The sequence below is a fragment of the Sinohyriopsis cumingii genome, unplaced genomic scaffold (assembly GCF_028554795.1).
Source record: "Sinohyriopsis cumingii isolate HCF-2022 unplaced genomic scaffold, ASM2855479v2 utg001838l, whole genome shotgun sequence".
NCBI classification, from domain to species: Eukaryota; Metazoa; Mollusca; class Bivalvia; order Unionida; family Unionidae; genus Sinohyriopsis; species Sinohyriopsis cumingii.
Genome location: NW_028316069.1, coordinates 65,994 through 88,627, shown reverse-complemented (window position 1 = coordinate 88,627; position 22,634 = coordinate 65,994). Strand labels below are relative to the sequence as shown.

General features: G+C 37.5%; 1 protein-coding gene across 1 annotated transcript in view; it reads left to right on the top strand.

Moving 5' to 3' along the window:
• The window catches only part of LOC149771452 (protein mono-ADP-ribosyltransferase PARP14-like), a gene marked incomplete at its 3' end in the record, with an annotated part of 155,359 nt that overhangs the window by 70,636 nt on the left and 62,089 nt on the right, over positions 1-22,634 (top strand). The window contains exon 13 of the mRNA XM_089948430.1: positions 21,832-22,062. Within this exon, the coding sequence (XP_089804556.1) occupies positions 21,832-22,062 (231 nt within the window). The remainder of the gene's footprint in view (positions 1-21,831; positions 22,063-22,634) is intronic.

The following is a 22,634-nucleotide window of genomic DNA, read 5'->3' as shown; positions in this document are numbered from 1 at the left end:
CTGCTGATTCTGCTGCTACTGTTATTATGTCTACATTGGTTCCCCCTTTTTATTATGCTACCCATTTTGCAATGCATGAAACAAAAAAAGAAGGGCTTTATAAGGGACAAAGTGAGAAAACTATATTGACATGGTGCAGGATACAGTATCCTTTCAGTTAGATGGGAATGCTATACCACCACCACCACCAATATATACAACACTCCTTCTCTTCCAGTTTATACAAGTGTAATGACCAGTAATTCAGATCTCATGTTCATTGTGATAGTTGGAATTTGTCTAGTGATCAAAAGAAATAGAAGATTTTGTACATTTTTTTCACAAGGAAATATACACTTACATTAAATTCCAAATGTATGAGCTTTTTATCAACACCCATGATAGTGAAGATGTGTTGTATTAAATGTTGTCTTTAACAGCTCTTTAAACCTCTGCTTTGTTGTTTGTATATGGATATATATTATTCTGGTAGATTTATTGGTTTCAGCAGCACTTTTAACACATTATTGGCTATATTATGCTGGGGGAAATGGGACCCAAGTGCATTTCACAAGGAGACACCTTAGGCTGCCGACCTGGGCTGGCCTAGGTGAAATTTGTGACCTTTGTTAGGTCTAAACAAATTATGCAGAAATGGTATATGATACAGAATTTGATGTCATGAAATATGTGGTAATATCCATAGAAAATGTTAGGATTAAGTTTTCTGAATCAATAAACAAAAGTTGGAGTTATTCTTATATTATTTACAGTTAATAAGAGATTTTGCAAACTTTTTACTTGATCATAAGTAAAATAAATGTAAAAACTGTCATTTTCTATTGAAATGTTAAGGATATTCCCAAGTGTTTTATTGTCTGCAGTGAGGATGTCATGATCAATTACTTTCATAATACACAGTTTTTATTAGGAGAGAGGTCATTGATGGCAAAGTTGCTGAGAAAGCATAACAATACACGTTTAATATCATGCAGATCACACCTGAGACAGAAATAAATAAATTATGAAATTACTTTTCACCTTGTCTGGGATGTTATAATCATGTTTAAAATGTCCTTAAGTCAGATAAGTTGTATGCTGATCTCTTAAGTTACCATGTTTGACTTTGTATGGAAAGTACATTTTTTAAACCTAATTAATGAACAAGTCACAAAGAGAAAAAACCAATAGAATTTCTGACAGTTTTTCGGAATTCGTTAATTGATTTGGAGTGAAAATGTTGCATATTGGAATGTTATGAAATATTGTCAGAAACTGGAAAGATAGTTGATTATTGTCTGCATCAAGCAATGTTTTTTATGACATCTATACACTACCCATTTACAATAGCTTGATGTCATACAAAGCACATGCATTTTGTTGATTGGCAGAAGAAAGGGATATATGTCTACTTTGCACAGCTATGTCTGCCCAATGAACAGTTTCTGAAGAGAAATTTTGCTCAGTAGAGAATGAAGATAGTACAGATAGTTCTAAATTTTGCATCAAATTAGTGGAAAATGTCAGTAATGATTTCACTGGTCAACATTTTTTGCTTTCTAAAAGTGAAAAATTTGTATTGGCTCTGGTTTTGAAGATATTCATATACCTCATTTTCTATGTTTCACTGTGTAAATTTCTCCAGTAGGACTGCAGCAACATCCGGAATAATGATGTAACATTGCATAATACCATCATGCTCACATCATCCACAGTTGATTGCATCATTTTCTGATGCAATGCAATACTAATGCCATGCGGCTGCTGAAGTAAGTTGACGTCAGCAGTGTACTATACATGTGTAGGCCTATTATACTAATGCCAGGCGGCTGCTGAAGCTGACGTAAGCAGTGTACTATATAAAGCCCAATCAGATAGGTTCAGCATTTAAAATATTTTAGACGTTGTGCGAGACAGTTCAAACTACTGTTACATAAAACTTATTATTTTATCCATTTACGTACAATAAAGAACAGTAATGCCTCGAAAGTGTGTTAATACCGCGGACAATTTTTGCTATATTTGTGGGGAAGTGACATTTGCCAACCAGAAGAAAAGTATCAATTCTCAAGTGAAGAAGGCATATCATCTTTACTTCGGATGCAAGGTTGGTGACCAAGACAAGCCTTGGGCTCCGCATATATGCTGTGCTACATGTACAACACAGCTTTCACAGTGGTTGAATTGCAAAAGGTCATCAATGCCGTTTGCAGTCCCAATGGTGTGTTGAGAGCCAAGCAACCACCTAAATGACTGTTACTTCTGTTTGGTTCCTCCTCTTTCCGGCGGAATAACGAAGCGAAAGAAGTCGAGAATAGTCTACCCAAACATTCCGTCTGCATTGAGACCAGTTCCACATGGTGAGGGACTTCCTATTCCAGAACCTCCAGCAGAATATTCTCTTGATTCATCTGACAAAGACAAAGGTGAGTCGACCTGTTCTTCTCCTGGTCCATCAGCATGCAGTGATCCAGATTTTCACTGTGGTGCATCATCAACCCCACACAGAATAACACAGGAAGAACTAAATGACCTGATTCGTGATTTGGACTTATCAAAGAACAAGGCAGAATTGCTAGGATCAAGACTCCAACAATGGAATCTTCTAGAAGAAGATGTCACAATTACTGCATATCGAAAGCGCCACCAGCAATTGGAGCCTTTCTTCAGAAAGGAAAGTAATCTGATATTCTGTTCCGATATTGAGGGCCTCATGAATGCTTTAAAAATCACTCATGACCCACAAGAATGGAGACTATTTGTGGACTCTTCGAAACTGAGTCTCAAGGCTGTGCTTTTGCACAATGGAAACATTCTTCCATCTATTCCAGTAGCGTATGCTGTCCACATGAAAGAGACATACGATAACTTAAGGCAGCTACTGAATTCCATTGAGTATAACAAGTACAGCTGGCACCTCTGTGGTGATTTGAAGGTAGTTGCCCTTTTAATGGGACTGCAGCAAGGATATACAAAATACATGTGTTTCTTATGCGAGTGGGATAGCCGAGCAAGGGAAATGCACTACATGAGGAAGGAATGGACTCACAGGCAGAATGTAGCCATTGGAGAGAAGAATATCCAACACCCAGCTCTGGTTGAGGCTCAGAAAATCTTGCTACCACCCCTTCACATCAAACTAGGTTTGATGAAGAACTTCGTGAAAGCCATTGACCGGACTTTGCCAGCATTCCGATACCTGCATGAAAAATTCCCTCGACTCAGCGAAGCAAAGATTAAAGAGGGAGTTTTTGTGGGTCCTCAGATTCGAGAGCTTTTCAAAGATGACCGGTTCAACAACTTGCTGGAAGGTGACGCAAAACAAGCATGGAATGCTTTTCGCCTAGTCTCTACAAACTTCCTCGGAAATGTTAGGGCAGAAAACTATAAGGAACTAGTAGAAGACATGTTGATGAAGTATAAGAAACTTGGCTGCAATATGTCTCTAAAGATTCACTTCCTTCATTCCCATTTGGATTTCTTTCCTAGCAACTGTGGTATTGTTAGTGATGAACACGGCGAACGTTTTCATCAAGATATCGCAACAATGGAACAAAGATACCAGGGAAAATGGTCCACTACAATGCTGGCTGACTACTGCTGGACACTCCTCAGAGATGCTCCCGAACAGCTGTACAAGAGACAGGCGAAGAAATCTAAGATGTAGTCAATGACTTGATTTTTTATAGGTAGGCTATTACAGTTGACCTTTTACTATTGGAATGCATTTCGTTATGTAAACATTAATTTCTTGCAGATTACAAAAAAACTAGAGCCAATTTTGCAATTTGACTGTCATATTCGTGTTCAGCACATAAAAATTGATAAGAATTGACTAATTTTATTTCAGTAACATGACTTTTGTAAAAATTTGTTGTCCAGTGTTTTCAGGAACTTAGAATTTTCTAGCTGCATTCATGTGCATAACCAGTTTTCTTTTGTTTACACTGATATGTACTTGCTGCATTTAAAGTGTAAATAACACTTTTGGAAGATTTGGTTTTAAGATGATTTTGTAACAGTCATTCTTTAGGAAAAATAAGCAATAGAAAAGAGTGAAGACAACAAGCTTTGTAAAATTTAACAAATAATTTATTACTCTTGAATAAAAAGTGAAAAATGAGAAAAAAGAACTTAAAGTATTGCGAATTAAATCCCAAAATAATCCAATAGGTGACAATTAGCATTTTCTAGAAACAACCATTACCTAATTATAAAAAAAACCTTCTAGAATGATCTAATGAGCCTTGTTTATTTACAACACATTAGCCTACAAAATTCACTTAGGAATCTCCAAAACCCTGACCCTGATCAACATTATTACGCCTTCTTGTTTACCTGAATAATAATCCTGACAATAAGCTCATACACATAGAGAATAATGAAGCTTATTATTAGTTGTTTACATAAGTGAAATTAAAAAAATTTGTAAAAGTCGGTCAGGTCAAGCAAGAATGAATTTAGTTTTGGACAAGGTCAAGTCCAGCAAACAGTGTTACATTACAATAACATGTAATGAAATAAAAAAAAATGTAAAACTTACAGACAAACAATTTAAATTAAATATACACAACACTTATTAATTATTATATTTTACCTCCTAATAGATAGCCTAGTTATAACAACCAAGTTTGAACAGTACATTTAGAATAGTGCTATGTGTTACATCAAGTGGTTGGAATGTATTTGTAATAAAACTTATTCTGATCTGAAATGCAAATTAAGACTTCACTTTTGTTTGATTGTATCTTGTTCAGATATTTACATTAAAGTGGGACTGGTATAATCTTAGCAACTGAGTAATTTTGATTCTTGATGATGTGGTCAAAATACACTTCTCCCTCATTAACTCTGTCACACCACGGTTCAAAACAGACTGCAGCATAAGCGAGGGCAGAATTCACCTAGGGATCTCCAAAAAAGAAAGTGATGGACATTGACATTGTGAAGGGGTGGGTGGGAAGGTCAAGTTGTTGAATACTTATGGGATTATCACATTGGAAATAATTGTCAATAAATAGGTATTTCTAAAAAAAGTTCTTTACTTTTCTGTACAAATTACCTTTAATAGCAGCAATAGTTTACCCATGGCTATTGTGTAGCTTTCTTTTTCATGCTGAAAAAAACACACCATCCATTTAATATGCTTACATCTTCCCTTAGAGTGAAGTATTGTCAGTATGACAGTTCATTGTGCAACTTGCTTTGTTCTTGTTATGTGCAAAACAAGCACAGATAGCTCATCTTTTTCATGGACATTGATGTGATCAGATGTGTGCCAAACACCAGAGAAAATTTGCCTGTTGCATTGTTTTTTAATGTGACCTGGCCTCTACAGTAATTATATCTAATGGTGTTATGTTATCCATTCGTTTTTTCCAAATATTTACATGGTAACCTTTTTCCTCCAGTTTTGTTTCCTCCAGGGACTTGTGCTTACTTTGTGTACACCTACAGGGGTCGGATACACTTACACTTTATATATATGTATTGATTAGTCATTTATGCTAGGAATAATGACAGAATGCTCACTAGATGCTGCATGTTCTTCAGTTTTGATTAACACTGCAGGAATGAACCATTAAGTCAGGCTTCTTTTAAGGATCTCACTATCAAGACTGAGCTTCTACTTGCCTTTGCCTCAGTGCGATGGTGAAGTGAGATTCATGCCTTATCTATTGACACTGGTGTTCTCCAGTTTATTGGGAATTATGATTCAGTTTCCCTTTGTCAATCAGGATTTTTAGACAAAAATCAATTAGCTTCCATATCTCCATTACCAGTAGAAATCCCCAGTCTCAGTCGAATCTGTGCTGCAGATGACGCAGATGGATATTTTACTCCATTTCTATCTCAAGGCATCCAAAGGAAAAAGAAACGGTTGGAAGTGTCTCTTCTCTCTCTCTAGGGCTCCATTGACATTTCAGCTGCCACTATTTCACAATGGATTGTCACCAAGATCAAAAAAGTGTACCAGTCTCTTACTGACTGAGACCTTTCCTTTATGAAACTTAAAGCCCATGATGTTCAAGCAGTTGTTATCTTCTGGGCCTACCTTAATTACTCCTCCTTGGAGGACATCATGAAGGCAGCATTTTGACATTCCCATGCTACCTTTTCATCCTTTTACCTCTGCTATGTCACCCTGAAAAATACCAACTTCCATAACACAGACCTCTCCACCAATGGTGAGTATTTTCCATTTTCTGTTTTTTTTTATCAGTTCAACGGAGCATCAGACAGGTTTCCTTAATGAAAAATTCAGCTAAACAATAGCTATGGGTAAGCTCTGGCTGCTATTAAAATATAGTTTTTTGGCAGTAAAACTAGTTTTAATTATTCAATACTTACCCATGGCTATTTTCAAATGTCCTTCCATTCACGCACTTATGTATATAGTAGCCATCTATAAAAAGATGAGCTAGCTGTGCTCGTTTTTCACATAACATAACAAGGACAAAGCGAGCTGCAGAAGTAATTGTTGTACTGACTATTCTTCACTCTAAGGGAGGATGAATGGACATCAGATGGACGGTTCATTTTTTTGATGCGAAAAAAGGTAGACAATAGGGTAAGTATTGCATAATTAAAATTAATTTTACCCTACTAAAAACTACATTTTAAGCATCAATATATCTAATCTCTGACAGATTATTTAAAACATTTCTCCAAGAGCTGGTTTCAACACACATCATATGAGTACCAGTGAAAACATTGTGTTGTGAAACCCCTGGCTCCTCACATGATAAAACACCTTATTTAACCCCAAAATCCCTCCAGTGATGGGCTCTCATGACCCCAGCAAATGAAATTTGGCCTGGAAAATGTTTATCACATTGTTCAAATAGGTTGTAGAGACCTTTGTTTTTTGCTTATGACTTGATTTTATTTTCATGTAAATTCAAGGGTAAGAAAAAGATTGAATGAAAGGCAGGATGTGATGGTACCGGCAAAGAAGCACATTCCATCAACTCTGTCGGGTCTAATAAACAGTTATCAGACAGCAAATACTTGCCATGTCATACTTGTTTCTAATTTGAAGAAATCAACATTTGACTTCCATTTTTAAAGCAAAGAAATGGCAACTTCAGTGGTCACTGAAAGGCTGATATAAAGTAGCTACTCTTTGGGTTTTGAAAATGTATAGTCCAGGCCTGTAACCACAGAGAAGATATGACAGGAATCCAATATACATGTATTAGACATTTTATCTGTCATGCAGTGTACCATTCATCAAGAACAAAGAATATAGCTTAGCTGCCTGAGGTAATCAGTGTGGAACTGTATTTAAGTTGGAAGATATTTATTTTCATGTGAAACCTATCCATGTGAAACATTTAGAACAAATGACACTTTAAAATGTTTCAGTCTCTTAATTAATGCATTATAGACAGCAACTATGCAGGGGTAAGATAAATATATATATATATATATATATATATATATATATATATATATATATATATATATATATATATATATATATATATATATACACACACACACACACACACACAGAGTCAAACTTAGCCTAATTATAACCTTCACTCAGCGGTCACCTGTTAACAATAGCTATTCAAATTTCCCACTGGCAATTTCCTATATAAATGTCCTGTATGTAATGGTCACCTGCCTATCATGGTCATCAGTAAGGTGTTTCCTAACCAAGCAATAGTTTCTCCCTGCTTTAAGCTGTAACTGATGAGTATCTCAGCAGTGGCACTCATTCTTTCACATCATGTGGTAGGCATTGTTTAGATAAAAAGATAAAAGAATGTAATGTGAATTGATATGCAAATGTTTTATTTTGCTTCATTTACCGTACTCAAATATGTCATTATATGTAAGTTGAAAGTGGGGAAGTTTTTATCATTAGGGTACAGTGTTGAAGCTGTTCATTTGCTAGATGGTGCGAAAAGTAGTTGTTGTATTGCAGCAGACATGGAAGTCATCTTTTGAGACAGATATAGCTCTTCTTTTATTTGCTTTTTGCTTGTGAACTTAGCCTGTCTCTGAAGAAAATAATAAGTCTTTGAGAAGAGATACATTAAGTTACATCCTCTTTCATTAGGGTAAATTGTGATTCAGTATTCAAAACTTGTCTCTAATTAGGCAGGTGAAATCTGTTCATGGGTCTCAAAGAGTTGCCAGATAGTTTCTTTTGATTTCCTGTTCATCATTGGCTTCTCACATAAGCCAGCTGTCTTTTGATCTCAGCAAGTTGAGCAACTGACTAAACCAGATATTGTTTTCAAAAGCATTAACAAATTAAGATCAGTGTTTATTTTGAGTCCTTAATGATTTAATTGATGGAATGGATTAAAGTGAGCAGGATACAGTAATTTTTTACTGGAACATAAATTTCTGCAGAGGACAACATATATGCATTGTTTATGATTGTTTTGTTCAGTGCAAGTAAAACAATCTTGATCACACAATGATAATAATAATAATAATAATAATAATAATATATCTGACCCATTTTAATAGGTGAACCTTTGTACAGAGGTCACGTGTGTGTAATGGCCAGTTTTGTCTTTTCTCACGAGTGGATGCTAGTGACAGGTTTAACTCTATGTGTATGTATGTATGTATGTATGCATGTATGTTGGAAAAGTAACACATTTCTTGCATTAGTGTATCCTAGTGTAATATGATTTGGTCTCATCTATTTTAGCATAGATGTAGGTATTGCCCAATCTAGAGGTGGTGTTATCGTCGTTTACATTCTTTAGGGTTTAGGTTTAAGTTCAACTCTGTTGTCAAAAGTCCCAAAGTCTGGGAGAGATAGCTATCATTTGTGTTGTAGAATTGAGATGCTATGCTTGTTCAGACCCTTACCCACCATCTAACCTTCATGAAAGATCAGGGTCATTTGGACATTTGTGGCTTAGTTATCATGTATTGATGCCCCTCTGTTTTATTTCTATATAATATCTTGCGTTTTCCACCATCTACCATTACCAGTTTTTGTAAGTAGATTGCAGTTGGAGCAAGGAAGAAAACTATCAAATTGTGGCTCAAAAGATCAAATATCAAGGTCACTAGGACCAAAACAAGTGTTTCCATACAATAGCTTTTCTTGCTTACCAGATACCTTGACCAAACTTTGTAAGTGGCTTGCATTAAAAATATAAAAGAAACATGGAGTCACAAAGTCAAATGCCAAGGTCAGTGGGACTCTAAGAAAAATGATTTCAGCATGATATCTTAAGTTCTTTATAGCCTAGATTGATCATACTTTGTGGAAGCTTGCATTTGAGACAAAGAAGACACTTGTTCATTTTGGTGTCAAATGTCTTGATCAGAGGGACTGAATGAATGGAAAATGGCTCTAAATTACTGCTTCAGTTCTGTCCACATGCTTTAACTAAACTTTGTAGATGGCTTGCATTTGGGATGAGGAAGACACCTATAGATTTGGGGGGTTTACTTGTTTAAAATTAAAGTCTGAGGAACTTGTGAAGGAATGGTTTCCACAAAAATAAAATCTGTTGCCAAAAACCGTGACAAAACTTTGTGGATCACTTGTATTTGACACTAGAAAGGCACCAGTTGCTTTTTGGGTCATTAAGTGAAAGGTCAAAGTTACAATGACTGAAAGAAACAAATGGTTTATGGAAAATAACTGAAGTTTTGTGTTTCTTATCTTGACCATATTTTGTGGTTTGCTTGCATTAATGAGACAAGAGCCATTATTATGTGATGTACCTAGTCTAAAGTTCATTAGTAGTTTGCATTTTGGCAAATTTGTAGGCTGCCATGCATATCAGTTAGGGATGAAACCTGTTAATTTTTTTGTCAGAAGGGAGAGAGGTTGAAGTAACAGTGACCCTGGCATAGTACCTGAGCTAAATGGGTACTGTGTCTTTTAGTTCCTGAGTATCTGACCAATGACCAATGAAAAACTTGTTTTGCATCAAAAAAGTATGAAAATACTCTTGTGTTTAATATACCATTTACAGTACTTGTGTTTTGTCTGGATGAAAGTCTAAAACTCTGGGAGCAATAACTATTATATTTGGTTTGTAGAATCAGGAACCACTGCACTTTCATATCGATGTATCCCTGTCCTCCCTCTGAACTTCAGACAAGGTCAAAGCCATTTGAAAATCTTGGGTGTGTTTTCAGTTAAGATTTTCCTTTATGGTTATAGGTTTCAAACCATGGGTGACGTAGTTATTAAACTTGGACAGTAAAATATTCATGTGCGCATACCCTCCCTCTCACTCTCATGCAAGCTCAAGGTCATTTGAAATTGAAAACAGGTGGAGCAGTCTTGTGTCATTAAAAAGAATTACAGTTGACAAAAAATTGTATTTACCAGCAGGTCAGTATAAACTGTGGAGTCACAGTCCACCCTTACCTGCATGACATCTTTCAGCCAGGCAAAGGGAAATAAATTGTTATGGCTAATTGTGGTATCTGCCAGGAAGCTAAATAATTATTAACAAATTGCTGCTCAGTCTAGAATTGGCATTGATGTAAGGAGCCTTGTTTTATCACACTGACAAGATCTCTTTTCCAACGTTATTGGCATCATTGTTGGCTTTAATGGTAAGTTTTTGCATTAGCTCAGTTTCTGTAACACCATTGTATGTACAATCATGAAACTTAATGGGTGTTTTCATATTAGAGAGTATTGTAACTCATGATATACAAAAGTTGGTCAAGGTGGTTTTTGTTTGTGCTTCAGTAATTATGTTAAGTTTGTGTATTGAGCTTGGTACCTCTGATACAGTTGTGTCTACAGTCATGAAATTTTTCATCTTGATGGGTATTACTCACCATAGGCAAAAGTGGGTCACTGTGACCTATTTCTCATTTTCTAGTGATCACATTAATCTTTTGCTCAGTTTCTCTGACATTGTTGTATTGCATGATAATGAAGCTTGATGGTTGTGTTTATCTCAGGCACTACACACCATGAGCAAAAGTAGGTTACAATGAATCACACTTGAGTGAATTCATTCAGTCTTGCATTGCATTCTGTTTGTATGTACAGTCATGAAGCCCTTCATCTTGGAGGGTACTACTCACCTTCTTTCCACAGACAAAAGCAGGTCTCTACAACTTATAATTTTTGTTATAATGATTATGCTGTGTTTTTGCATTTAGCTCACTTTCTCTGCTGCTCTTGTGTGTATTTCATGAAACTTAAGGATACTGATGGCAATGATGCAAGTTGTCATTGTTTTCCTTATTGGCAGCAAAATATACCATCTGTTGATGGCTGTTTAAACGTTTATGTAGAATCTTGTATTAGGAGTGGAGAAATTCAAAGGCATCATGAAAGGAAGCCACAAACTTTGATATAAAATGCAATGGAATCTATCTGTTGTTACATAAAAAAATTAATTGTTCATATTGACAAACAATCAGTGCCTTGTTATATCATAATCCAGCTCTGATGATACCTGGTCTGAGACTGTCTGCTCTAATACACTCAAATAGTCATGCTACTGGATTCAATACACTTGACCAACCTCTCAAGGCATCATAAACAGGAACAGCTACAGTCAACAAAATGATGGCGAATTCTGTTTTTGTTTTTAAAAAATGTGCCCAGAAAATAATAGTTTTAGTGGAACTTCAAAGAAAACTAATTACCCTTGAAGCACCAATCGTTCTATATAAATACTAAGAAAGTGAGAAAAAAGTTCAGTCTCAATTTTCAACAATTGTTTGGTGTTGCCACTGCAAGAACAAACAGGGTTTTTTTGCCTCCAAAGATGGCCTTATAAAAGTGGCAACTTCAGTAACAAATGTACCCTTCATCAAAGCTAACTCAGATTACAATCTTCAGTAAAAACAAAGCACATTTCATCAAAGGAAGTCTGTACCAAACTTAAATTAGCAGTGGAATTTGATGGATTGCGGCATTTTCCATAGTGACTGTAACATGTTTATTGTGCCATGAAAGTTTCCTTTTTTGCAGGAAAAACTTCATGCTTATGATAGCTACCAATGGCGGCATAAAACACAACTTAAATTTCCAATCTTTTGAACCCATAGATATCTGGCCATCAAGTTAATTGAAGGTGGAGCATCTTGCAAAGATGTTTGTTAATCCTTTTAATTTGTTCACATTTTCATTTCCCTATGAATAGCCTCATCCTTTGGTTAGCCTTGGCATCATGATAGCTCTCTCCAGCTGACCAAACTCTAGGCCAATTTAAGTACATGTACATGTTGCATAAACTGCTATAGCCACATGCCACTGGTGACAGTAAATGTCACAATAAATTGTTTACTGACACATGTTTGTTGACTATTGGATACAGATCCAAGGAGGACTACCATTTCTGTGTGTGTGTTTTTGTGTGTTTTCAAACAGGATGTGACTGTCACATGAATTTTTTAACATATTGTAATAAAGTAAGAGGATGCGTATTTGGTTATAGTGCCCAGTTTTAAAGGAATTCTTAGATTTGTGTGATTACTTGTGTGATTATTGAAATTCAGCGCAATGGAAATATCCTTAGCCTGAAATAATTAGTGAATTACTTTTAGGAGCAAACATCACAAAGTGAAGTGTTAGTGAGTTTCCATGATGCCATGGTTCACTAATAATGAATTCAGGCCAAAACCGAATGGATGTCCCTGGGGTAAGATAGACCATATTAAAATCTGGTGGTGTACATTGGTGGTGTGACTGCAGTGGCAGTATTTACGGTAGGAAACCGGTAAATTACACAAAGGAATAAATAAAAAGGGACTCGGCAGATACCGTTTATGTCGCCATGGTGGCAAATGTGGTGCATCTATACTGGCGAAATGTGCCTGGAAAGCATACATTGACTGGCCTAAGGTGGTAGAGTTAAAATAGTTCCAGGGGATACTCGTATAGTTTCTACAGCATGAACAGCTGGCGGTACAGAAAAATGATGAAGATAAACCATGCAGATGTGCAGTTGATAGATATTTGGCAGGTTGTTTTATCTGTGGTCTTGCATTAATTAGAGAAAAAGTTATGATTAGAATGGACACGTCAGGCTTTCTGATTTACAACTTAAGATGTATGGAAGTCTTTGGAAAGTTGGGGTAAACTTATGACTACTAGCGAGAATCGTGCCAGGGTTTGACAACCGCTCCGTCAAGTAAAGACCCCTGGCTTGTAACAAGAAAATTTCTGGTTTGCAGTGGTGGGATATGTGAATAGTTATGTGATTGGGCTGAAAGTGATTTGTTTTTATTATGTATAGAACAGACTATTCCTTCACAATTTGGAAAGAAAGATGTGTCCTATACAATTAAAAAAAAAAATATTAATGATACAGCGCCTTTAAAATTTGTATTTTGGTTTCACGAAATTTAGTCTGCGAATGTAAATATATTTTTTTGCTCTAAGAAATATGTCTAATTTGAGTGCTTATGTTCAGTCAAGACTGAATATTTTATCTAGGATATAATACAGTGATGAAACAGAATGAGTGTGTATAAGTGGCACAGAAAGTGAAATTTATGACGGGGACAGGTGCAAGAATGTCACTGAGAAGCATTGTGTTACATGGTGGACATGTGCAAAATAGAATTGGGCAAAATAACTGACTTTTCCCCAGATGACTAAGCTTGAATGATCTAACAATATCAGAAATATTGGCAATGAAACCCTGGGCATGCTAGATTGATGAATTTGGCTGCGTTATTTTTTTTAATTAACTGAGATGAACTGCTAATAAAGAACCTGTGTTTGACAACCCCCTCCCCGCTATACTGTGTTAAGTTCATAAGCTTTATACTGAATTTATTTAAATTCCATAACAGATTTGTCAATAAGAAAAACAATAACAATGACAGCAATAATAACAACAACAACAAATACCTCTACATCTCTTTTAAATAGCAATTGGTAGTTGGCAAGTTTCTTACAAAGTACATCACGACTGGTTAATAGAGGAATACTGAAGGAGAAATATTATATATTATTATAATGACTACAGGCAGAGGTACACCTACCTCTTTAATCAATACACCTTTACCACAGTCTGTTCATTGGCGACTCTTGTTGCCATTGTCACCTATTAATGCAAGGCAGAGAAAACTTGGGGATGTGGACAGTAACGTCCAGTTCCTTGTGACCTCGACTCCGTGTGAGGCCAATAAATTTGATGGCAATGCACATGCATTTGGTGGCTGGTCTGATGATCTGAGGTTCAAAACTATAAAGGAAGGTATGCCTGAGAACGTGAGGTCTGACAGTTACAATCGAACCACGTATCCAGTACCCAAGAGAACGATTAGTTTGCCTACTGATAGTCTGCTCGAGACTATAGATACCCTTATTACAGAGAAGTTAAAAAAATTAGGCACAACCATGGACCATTTGTTAAGAGATTGGTTGGGAGCTGCAGTGAGATAAACAATGGAAAAGAAATGCCAGACTCACATGTGATCAAGGGAGGTGATACTGGAAAAAGAGTTTAGTTCTTCTCTTTCTCTAATTCAAACTAAGGCAACAGTTAAAGCAGACACTTACAATGGTTCTCAACCTTTTCTCGACTATATGACACATTTTGAACACTGCGCAATGATTAATGATTGGAGTGAAACTGAAAAGGGATTGTGCTTATCTGCATGTTTAAGGAAAGATGCTCTCCAATTCTTAACAGATCTCCAAGTCCAGCCTGGTCAAGTCGAAATTGAGAAGTTGAAAGCTTCCTTGGAAGCTCACTTTGTGCCTTGTAACCAAGATGAGTACTACAAGGCACAGCTCCGAAGCTGTTTCAGGAGAAGGGGGTAAACACTCCCTGAATTAGGTCAAACGATACAAAGACTGGTTTCATTGGTTTATCCAATTAGCCCACCTGATATTCACGATAGGCTTGCAAAAAAATCATTTCTTAGGGGCAGTACAAGATGAAAACCTGAAGCTCAAAATTTGGCGTCATCGCCCTAGCAGTTTGCAAGAAGCCATCAGAGTAGGGTTCAGATGGGAGGCTTTCCTGTGTGCTGGTGTAAGGCAGAAGCCAGTAAGTTCTGCTAGTAGAGATTATGAAGAGTCTGCAGGCAAGTGCAAAGAGAGTACATATAAAACTGTAATCGAACAGCTTGAAGCAAAGGTAGAAAAATTAGTGGAACAAAATAAGAAGTTGAATGAAGAACAGCAGGAAACATTAGATCATTGGCACCAGTCGGAATGTAAAGCAACGTGAGTCAAGGCGATCAGGGGTCAAGTGTTTGAATTGTAATGGTTGAGGTCATTACCAAAGCGAATGCACCAAGCCTTTAAACAAATACAATGAACAGTGGAGAAAAAGAGACCAACGAAAGGGGGACTCTAAAAAGATAAGAAGTACAGAAAATTCCTAGCTGTATGTTATCTAAGTGAAGAACCGGGACTGTACATGCAGTGTCTTGTTAATGGGGTGGAGCTCGCTTTGCTAGCAGACACAGGTGTTGCTGTTTCTGTTATCAGCAAGAGGTGGTATGACGCACTATGTCATCGAAAGCCAAAACTCAGCACTGTGGATAGCCAACTAATCAGTGCCTCCAGTAACAAAATTGAAACTTATGGTCAGGCTGAATTTTTGATTGCTTGGAAAGGCATCAGAAGGCGACGTTTTCGTCATTGCTGACATTAGGCCCAATGGAATACTTGGGTTAGATTTTTTTCCGTCAGCATCAATATGACATTAGTATAACACAGTGTACACTGCAAATGCAGGGACTAAAGCTCCCATGCTACTTTGTGGGGTCTTTGGGCTGTCATCATATCACCTTGGCTGAAAACATCATTGTCCCGGCAGAGAGGGAAATTATCACGCAAGGTTGGATGGTGAATGTTGGTTGTGGGAAGCTAGCTACCGAATCAATGCTGGAGCCTCTATCATCCCTTAGACATGAAACAAAAGTCCTTATTGCACGAGCCGTCATTAAGACAATAGACGGAACAATGCCAATACGGTTGCTAAACCCGACTAAAGAGGTGGTAAATTTGTTGTGCTGAAGCCAGTGCAGCCCTGTCGACACAAAATGTCTTTTGTTCCAGACAGGATTCGAACAGCAGTTTACCGTTATATTTGTCTGAATTAATTGAGAAATCAAGCGTCCATTTGACTCCTAATCAAGCAGCCGACCTAAGCAGACAGTTAAGTGAATTCTGCACAGTGTTTGCTAAAGATGATGACGACTTGGGCAGAACAAACTTTATCAAGCATGCTGTCAAGACAGGGAATGCTGCGCCAATTCGAGTCCCACCTAGAAGATTACTGTTCCAGCTCCGACAGGAGATTGACATACAAGTGGACGACATGCTGAATAAAAAGGTTATAGAACTGTCAGTAAGACCCTGGGCTGCCCCAGTGGTATTGGTGGCTAAAACAGATGGGAGGAAGAGGTTTTGCATGGACTATAGGGCACTAAATGCAGTTACAGAGAAGGATGTTTACCCTCTTCCTAGAATCGATGATAATCTCAAATCACTCTCTGACATGAGCTGATTCTCGACATTAGATTTGATGTCGGGGTACTGGCAAATAGAAATTGAGCAGACTGATCGGCCTAAGAGAGCGTTTGCAATGAGAAGGGGTCTCAATCAATTTAAAGTCATGTTGTTTGGTTTATGCAACATGCCAGGGACCTTAGAGCGACTAATGGAAGCCGTCCTAGCCGGGTTGCAATATGAAGTTTGATTTATCTCGATGACGTGATAGTTTTTGGAAGCACGTTCGAGCAATTGCTTGAAAGACAAGCACGGGTCTTTACCTGTCTTCTAGGGGCCGGCCTAAAGTTGAACCAAACAAATGTACACTCTGTGCATGAGAGGTTCAGTATCTTGGTCATACTATTTCAGTGGCAGGAGTTGCCACTGATCCTGAGAAAGTAGCTGTTGTTTTGAAATGGCCCACTTCAAAATCATTTACCGCATTGTGGAGGTTCCTTGGGTTTTGCAGTTATTATAGGCGGTACGTAGGACACTTTGCTGAAATTGCAGCTCCATTACACCAGCTAATGACAAAAAATTCTGTTTTCCGCTGGACAGAAGAACATCAGGTGGCATTCGAAAAACTACGCAAAGCCCATGCCTCTGCACCAGTGTTGTCTGTGCCAGACTTCAATAGCCCCTTTATACTTGACACAGATGCGAGTGGTGAAGCCATAGGTGCTGTCTTGTCCCAGAACGTAGATGGGAAAGAAAGAGTAGTAGCTTAGGCTAGTTGGTGTCTGGACAGGACAGAATGCCAGTTGTGAGCTGTTGGCCGTCGTACATTTTATTCGCCATTTTAAGACCTACCTTTATGGTAGAAATTTCATGGTATGCACCAACCACAGTAGCCTGCGATGGCTCATGAGCTTCATAGAGCCCGAGAGACAGTTGGCCTGTTGGCTGGAGCAGTTGTCAGAATATGATTTTGTGATAGAACATTGCCCTGCAACTCAACATGCCAATGCTGATGGTTTGAGTCACTTACCGTGCAACGGTTGCAAATACTGTAGCAAATGTACCGTGGGGTTCTCTGCTATACGGCTAGACAGTGGGATGCATTTTGGAGAGATACAGAGATGATATTCTACTTTATCACGAGTTATTAGTTGGGTTGAGGCGCAACAATGCCCTGCTTGGGAAGAAGTAGCTGGGAATAGTGCAGACGTTAAGGCGTCATGGGAGGCATACAAATTATTAGAGATGTCAGACGAGATGCTTGTGTGAGTTTGGCTAGATCGTTCCAGTAAGCCAGTTAAAAGTTTCATTGTCGTACCATACAGCTGGCGGTGAGAAGTCCTAAAGCAATGCCATGATGGAGCAGCCAGGGGACATTTAGGTGTTGTCAAAACCCTCATTAAGGTGCGCCAACATTACTATTGGCCTGGTATGAGGGATGATATTCATGACTACTGTGCAGTGTGCTCTGTTTGCTCTCAGCACAGAAGTCCCAAGCAGAAGCGCCAAGTGAAATTTCAGGGTATAATGGCTGGGGAAGCAGGAGAGCTAGTAGCCCTGGATATTTTGGGACCTCTTATGAAAACAGAGGAAGGAAATGGAAATACATACATTCTTGTAATTGGAGATCACTTCACTAAGTGGATTTGGGCAGTGCCTCAGCCTAATATTGAAGTCACCACGATTGCAAGAGCGTTGCTGGATAATTTTATTTGTAGATTTGGCATGCCTTGAGTACTGTTGTCTGACCAAGGCCATCAGTTTGAAAGTGCTGTATTCAAAGAGCTCTTTGTAATATTAGGGATTAAGAAGACACAACTGTCTCCATATCATCCTCAGTGTAATGGAATGGTGGAACGGTATAACAGAACTTTATGCCAGATGCTAGCAGCATATGTGCATGATAAACCAAAAACTGGGACCAATACCTTTCTCTTACGAGCATGGCCTATCGTGCATCTGAGCACACTTCCTCCAGATTCACCCCGAACAAGCTGATGCTCGGTCGAGAAGTGATTGTCCCTACGGATCTTCTAGTTGGCAAAACAGCAGACAAGGCCCCAAATAATCTGCCTTGATTTGTGTTGGATTATAGAAAAGCAATGTGGGAGGCCAATGAAAAAGCACGAGAAAAAAATAGGTACCGCTATTCAATCAGAAAGTCGCTTATGATCTCAAGGTTCATGGTCAGTCTTTCAGTGATGGTGAAGTGTGGTTGCACCATGCTCTAAGAAAGAAATGGAAATCACCTAAATTACAGGTCAAATGGACTGGACCATGGTGGATTGTTAAGAAAGTAATGGATGTTACACACCTGATCGCAAGGAGCAATCATAAGGCGTCTCAGATTGTTCACTTCAGTAGACTAAAACCATGCTTGGTGCAACTGGAAAGTGAACATAAACACACCGATATCCAGGAAGAAATACATGATAGCGATGATGAAACCGATAAGGAAGAAGAAGTATCGCCATATCCAATTACATCTCAAACGACCAGACTAATGGAACGAAGAAGGGCACAGCAAAGAAACGCCACTGTGTTGTATTAAGTTACAGACATTATTATAAGCACTGACTAGTCATAAATTGAGAAGAGTGGGTAATAATTGTTTCCCTGTGATTATTAAATTGGTTGGGTATAAGACAAGTCATCAGACGGGTTGAGATACAAAAAGCCGCACAGTTAGAATCATGCGCCCGTCGGCTGTGTTAATAGTGTGATTCTAGTGAATTAATTATGTGATGACATGTCTAATTTTGTATGTACTTATAAATAAATTGTTTTTAATTAATCGTGTGCAGTGTTAATTCAGAATAGTTTTAGAAGTTGTTTGCTGCTTGAATCCATAGTTTGGTAAATGAGATCTGTTTGTTTGGGTTGTACTTCGAGTGAAGCAGAGCTGAATTGTTAATAGAAGATGGTGATTTTATGTATGATTGTTTGGAGGTTAGTGGACTGTTTTTTTCTTCTTCTGTCCCTGTAGAGTTAGTACATGTGGTGAACAGATGATTGAAAAGGCAGTGTCACATTTATCGTTCCGTGGATGACAATGTGTGTTGCGCCAGTTGGGCGTTGAAGTCATGGTTGACTTGTTTTTGAGGTTCGTAAGAGATGTGTTATTCTCTTAAGAACGCATTCTCTAACCTCGTTGTACACAGGAATGTTCCTGTGTTTTATTGACATTGAACTGCTAGCGACTTGCCAGTTGAGAATTGCTTCATACATTGTGTATTAAAAATTGTTTGCTAATGTCTTGACAATCATAATGATTCAGTGTGGTTTCCGTCATGTATAGTTTGAATTGTCTGCTTGGATGGAAAAGTGTCCATTTGGGAAGTTGTGAAGGACAATTCATTGCACATGTCAATTAATTAGCAGCATGAAGTAATGATATTGCACACCACAGTATTGTTGAATTGTTTATGTGATGGTGTTCCAAACTTTTGCTTTTGGTAGTAGGTTTTCTTATGGCTATGTTTGGTTGCTGTAGCAATGGTCCATTAGTAGTGAGTTAGTTGTAAGACGATAGGATCATCTGACATGGGCTCAGTCAAAAAATATATTGTGTACAAGTGTACTAAGGTCTATTGGGAGACATGTATCCTGGTAGGAATGCAAACTCCAGACCTGAGTTTTTTTTGGGTAAACAGGAATTACCCTGCGTTACATTTGTTTTGTTGTTAGAGACCTGTAAGTAGAAAAGTCTTTCCTGCGACAAATTCCGAAGATTGTTTTGAGAGAGTTTAAACCAGAATAACTTGTTGGAACATTTTCATGTTGGATTCAGCTTGGTTAATTTGTGTTTATTGTTGACATTTAGGTTACTTATCAGCAAGCAGTGATTCAAAAAGAGAAAAAAAAGTTGTGGATGTTGAGTGAGAGGCTATTAAGTACAAGTCCATTGATTCAGAGTTTTGTTTTAATCATGTTTGGGAATCCTTAACTGAGTTGGTGCTTGATTTTGGGGAAAGTCGTCAATTTTGATTAAAGCACAGAAGTGTGACGTTTGTGTCACTCGAGGTCGAGTGATCTTTTTAAAGGTGGGGGTAATGTAATAAAGTTGGAGTATGCACATTTGGTTATAGCGCCCAGTTTTAAAGAATTCTTAGATTTGTGTGATCACTTGTGTGATTGTTGGAATTTGGTGCAATGGAAATATCCTTAGCCCAAAATAATTAGCCAATTACTAGGAGCAAACATCACGAAGTGAAGTGTTAGTGTCAGTTTCCATGATGCCATGGTTCACTAGTAGTGAATTCAGGCTAAAACCAAATGAATGTCCCTGGAGTAAGATAGTCCATATTAAAATCTAGTGGCATACATTGGTGGTGTGACTGCAGTGGCAGTATTTACGGTAGGAAACCGGTAAATTACACAAAGGAATAAATAAGAAGGGACTCGGCAGATACCGTTTATGTCGCCATGGTGGCAAATGTGGTGCATCTAGTATATTGGCAAAATGTGCCTGGAAAGCATACAAATGACTGGCCTAAGGTGGCAGAGTTAAAATAGTTCCCATTGTTAGGGGATACTCGTATAGTTTCTACAGCGTGAATGGCTGGCGGTACAGAAACCTGATGAAGATAAACCATTCAGATGTGCTGTTGATAGATATTTGGCAGGTTGTTTTATCTGTGGTCTTGCCTTAATTAGAGTAAACTTTATGATTAGAATGGACACATCAGGCTTTCTAATTTACAACTGAAGTTGTATGGAAGTCTATGGAAATCACAATATCAGAAGTAATGTAAGATGGATGATGTAAAATCTGAATTTAAGACAAAAGTTGAGAAACTGATGGAAACTAGAATGTGGGTCCAGCTGTATCTTTTAACTGGGCTGGTTTAAGTAATTCAGAGTTCATTTTTGTCTTCAAATTCATATATACAGTTGTGCATACAATCTCTATAGCAAGTTTGATGTGCTTATAGAACTGCACTTTTTCCTATCTTAAGGATTACACATATTAGGTGAGTGAATATATTTGTCAAGGATATATTCAGCACCATTCATATTTGCAGGCCTTAAGACCAATTTTGATCCCAAATGTTTTCCCCAAGGTCTGTATATTTGAGCATTCATCTCAACTGTTTCCCTTGTGACAGTGTCAGATTCTGTAATTGTCAGCATGGCTTTTGGACATGGCATGCACCCTTACAGAGGATTGATTTAGCATTGGAAAGACTTGTCAATAAAAACGGAAAGTACCCAAATGATGAGGATATGGTACAGACTAAAAGTTATTCCCATATCAGAAAATGATTCTTTTGCCAGACCATATTAAAATTTGTTGGGTTGTGGTTAGGCCAGTTGATAAGGAACTTAATTTATGCTTCATATAATTTGTGTATGTAAAGAATGGTATATTTTGCATTTAGATGATGAAATTGTTTTTCACATTGAATCATATTCATGATAAGAAAAATATGTAAATAACTGTTAACAAGTTTTTCCCTAATTTTAAGGCTGATGCTTTGGTGAATACAACATCCAACACTTTGAACCTGAGTCATGGTGCAGTGTCTGCTTCCCTGCTTGCAGTTGGAGGACAACTACTTCAGGATGAATGCACACAAAAATATCCAGCTGGTATTAAACCTGGAGATGTTGCTATAACTGGTGCAGGAGAGCTTCGCTCTATATGTGTTCTTCATGGCTGTCTTCCTGACTGGAACAATGATGGTTCTAATCTTTCGGTTAGTAGTTACATTTTTATATGCTTATCTTAAGTCAAGTTTATTACTGTATAGTGTTGCCTGTGCATCTGTTAACATTTTCTGTCCAGTTCATAATTTAACTTTGCATGTCTTAGGGAGATTTAATTTAACTTTGCACAGTTATATATGATGACTGGATTGTGTCTTGCAAACCCTAGCCATTAGTCCCCATGGCCACTGTAGGGAAAATGGGAAAAAAGTAAGTTAGTGGCTGAAATTGGTGTCTTGGTATTAACATTTTAAATGCAGAGGATATTTTGATGAAACTTTAGCTACCCAGGATTAGCAACACTGAGTACACTGAATAATTTGTGTAAGTTATCTTGGACTTAACTAGTCAAAATATTCAAAATACTCAAATTTCTGTATGTTTTTTTGCATACGACTCCAGATCTACAAAACTTATTGTAATTTAGGTGTTCATTTTAGATCCATACAATTTTGTCACACACACACACACACACACACACACACACAGACATGCAGAGCATTGATAATAAGCTACATTTTTATATATGGATATAAATATACATTTTAATTTGTACATAATT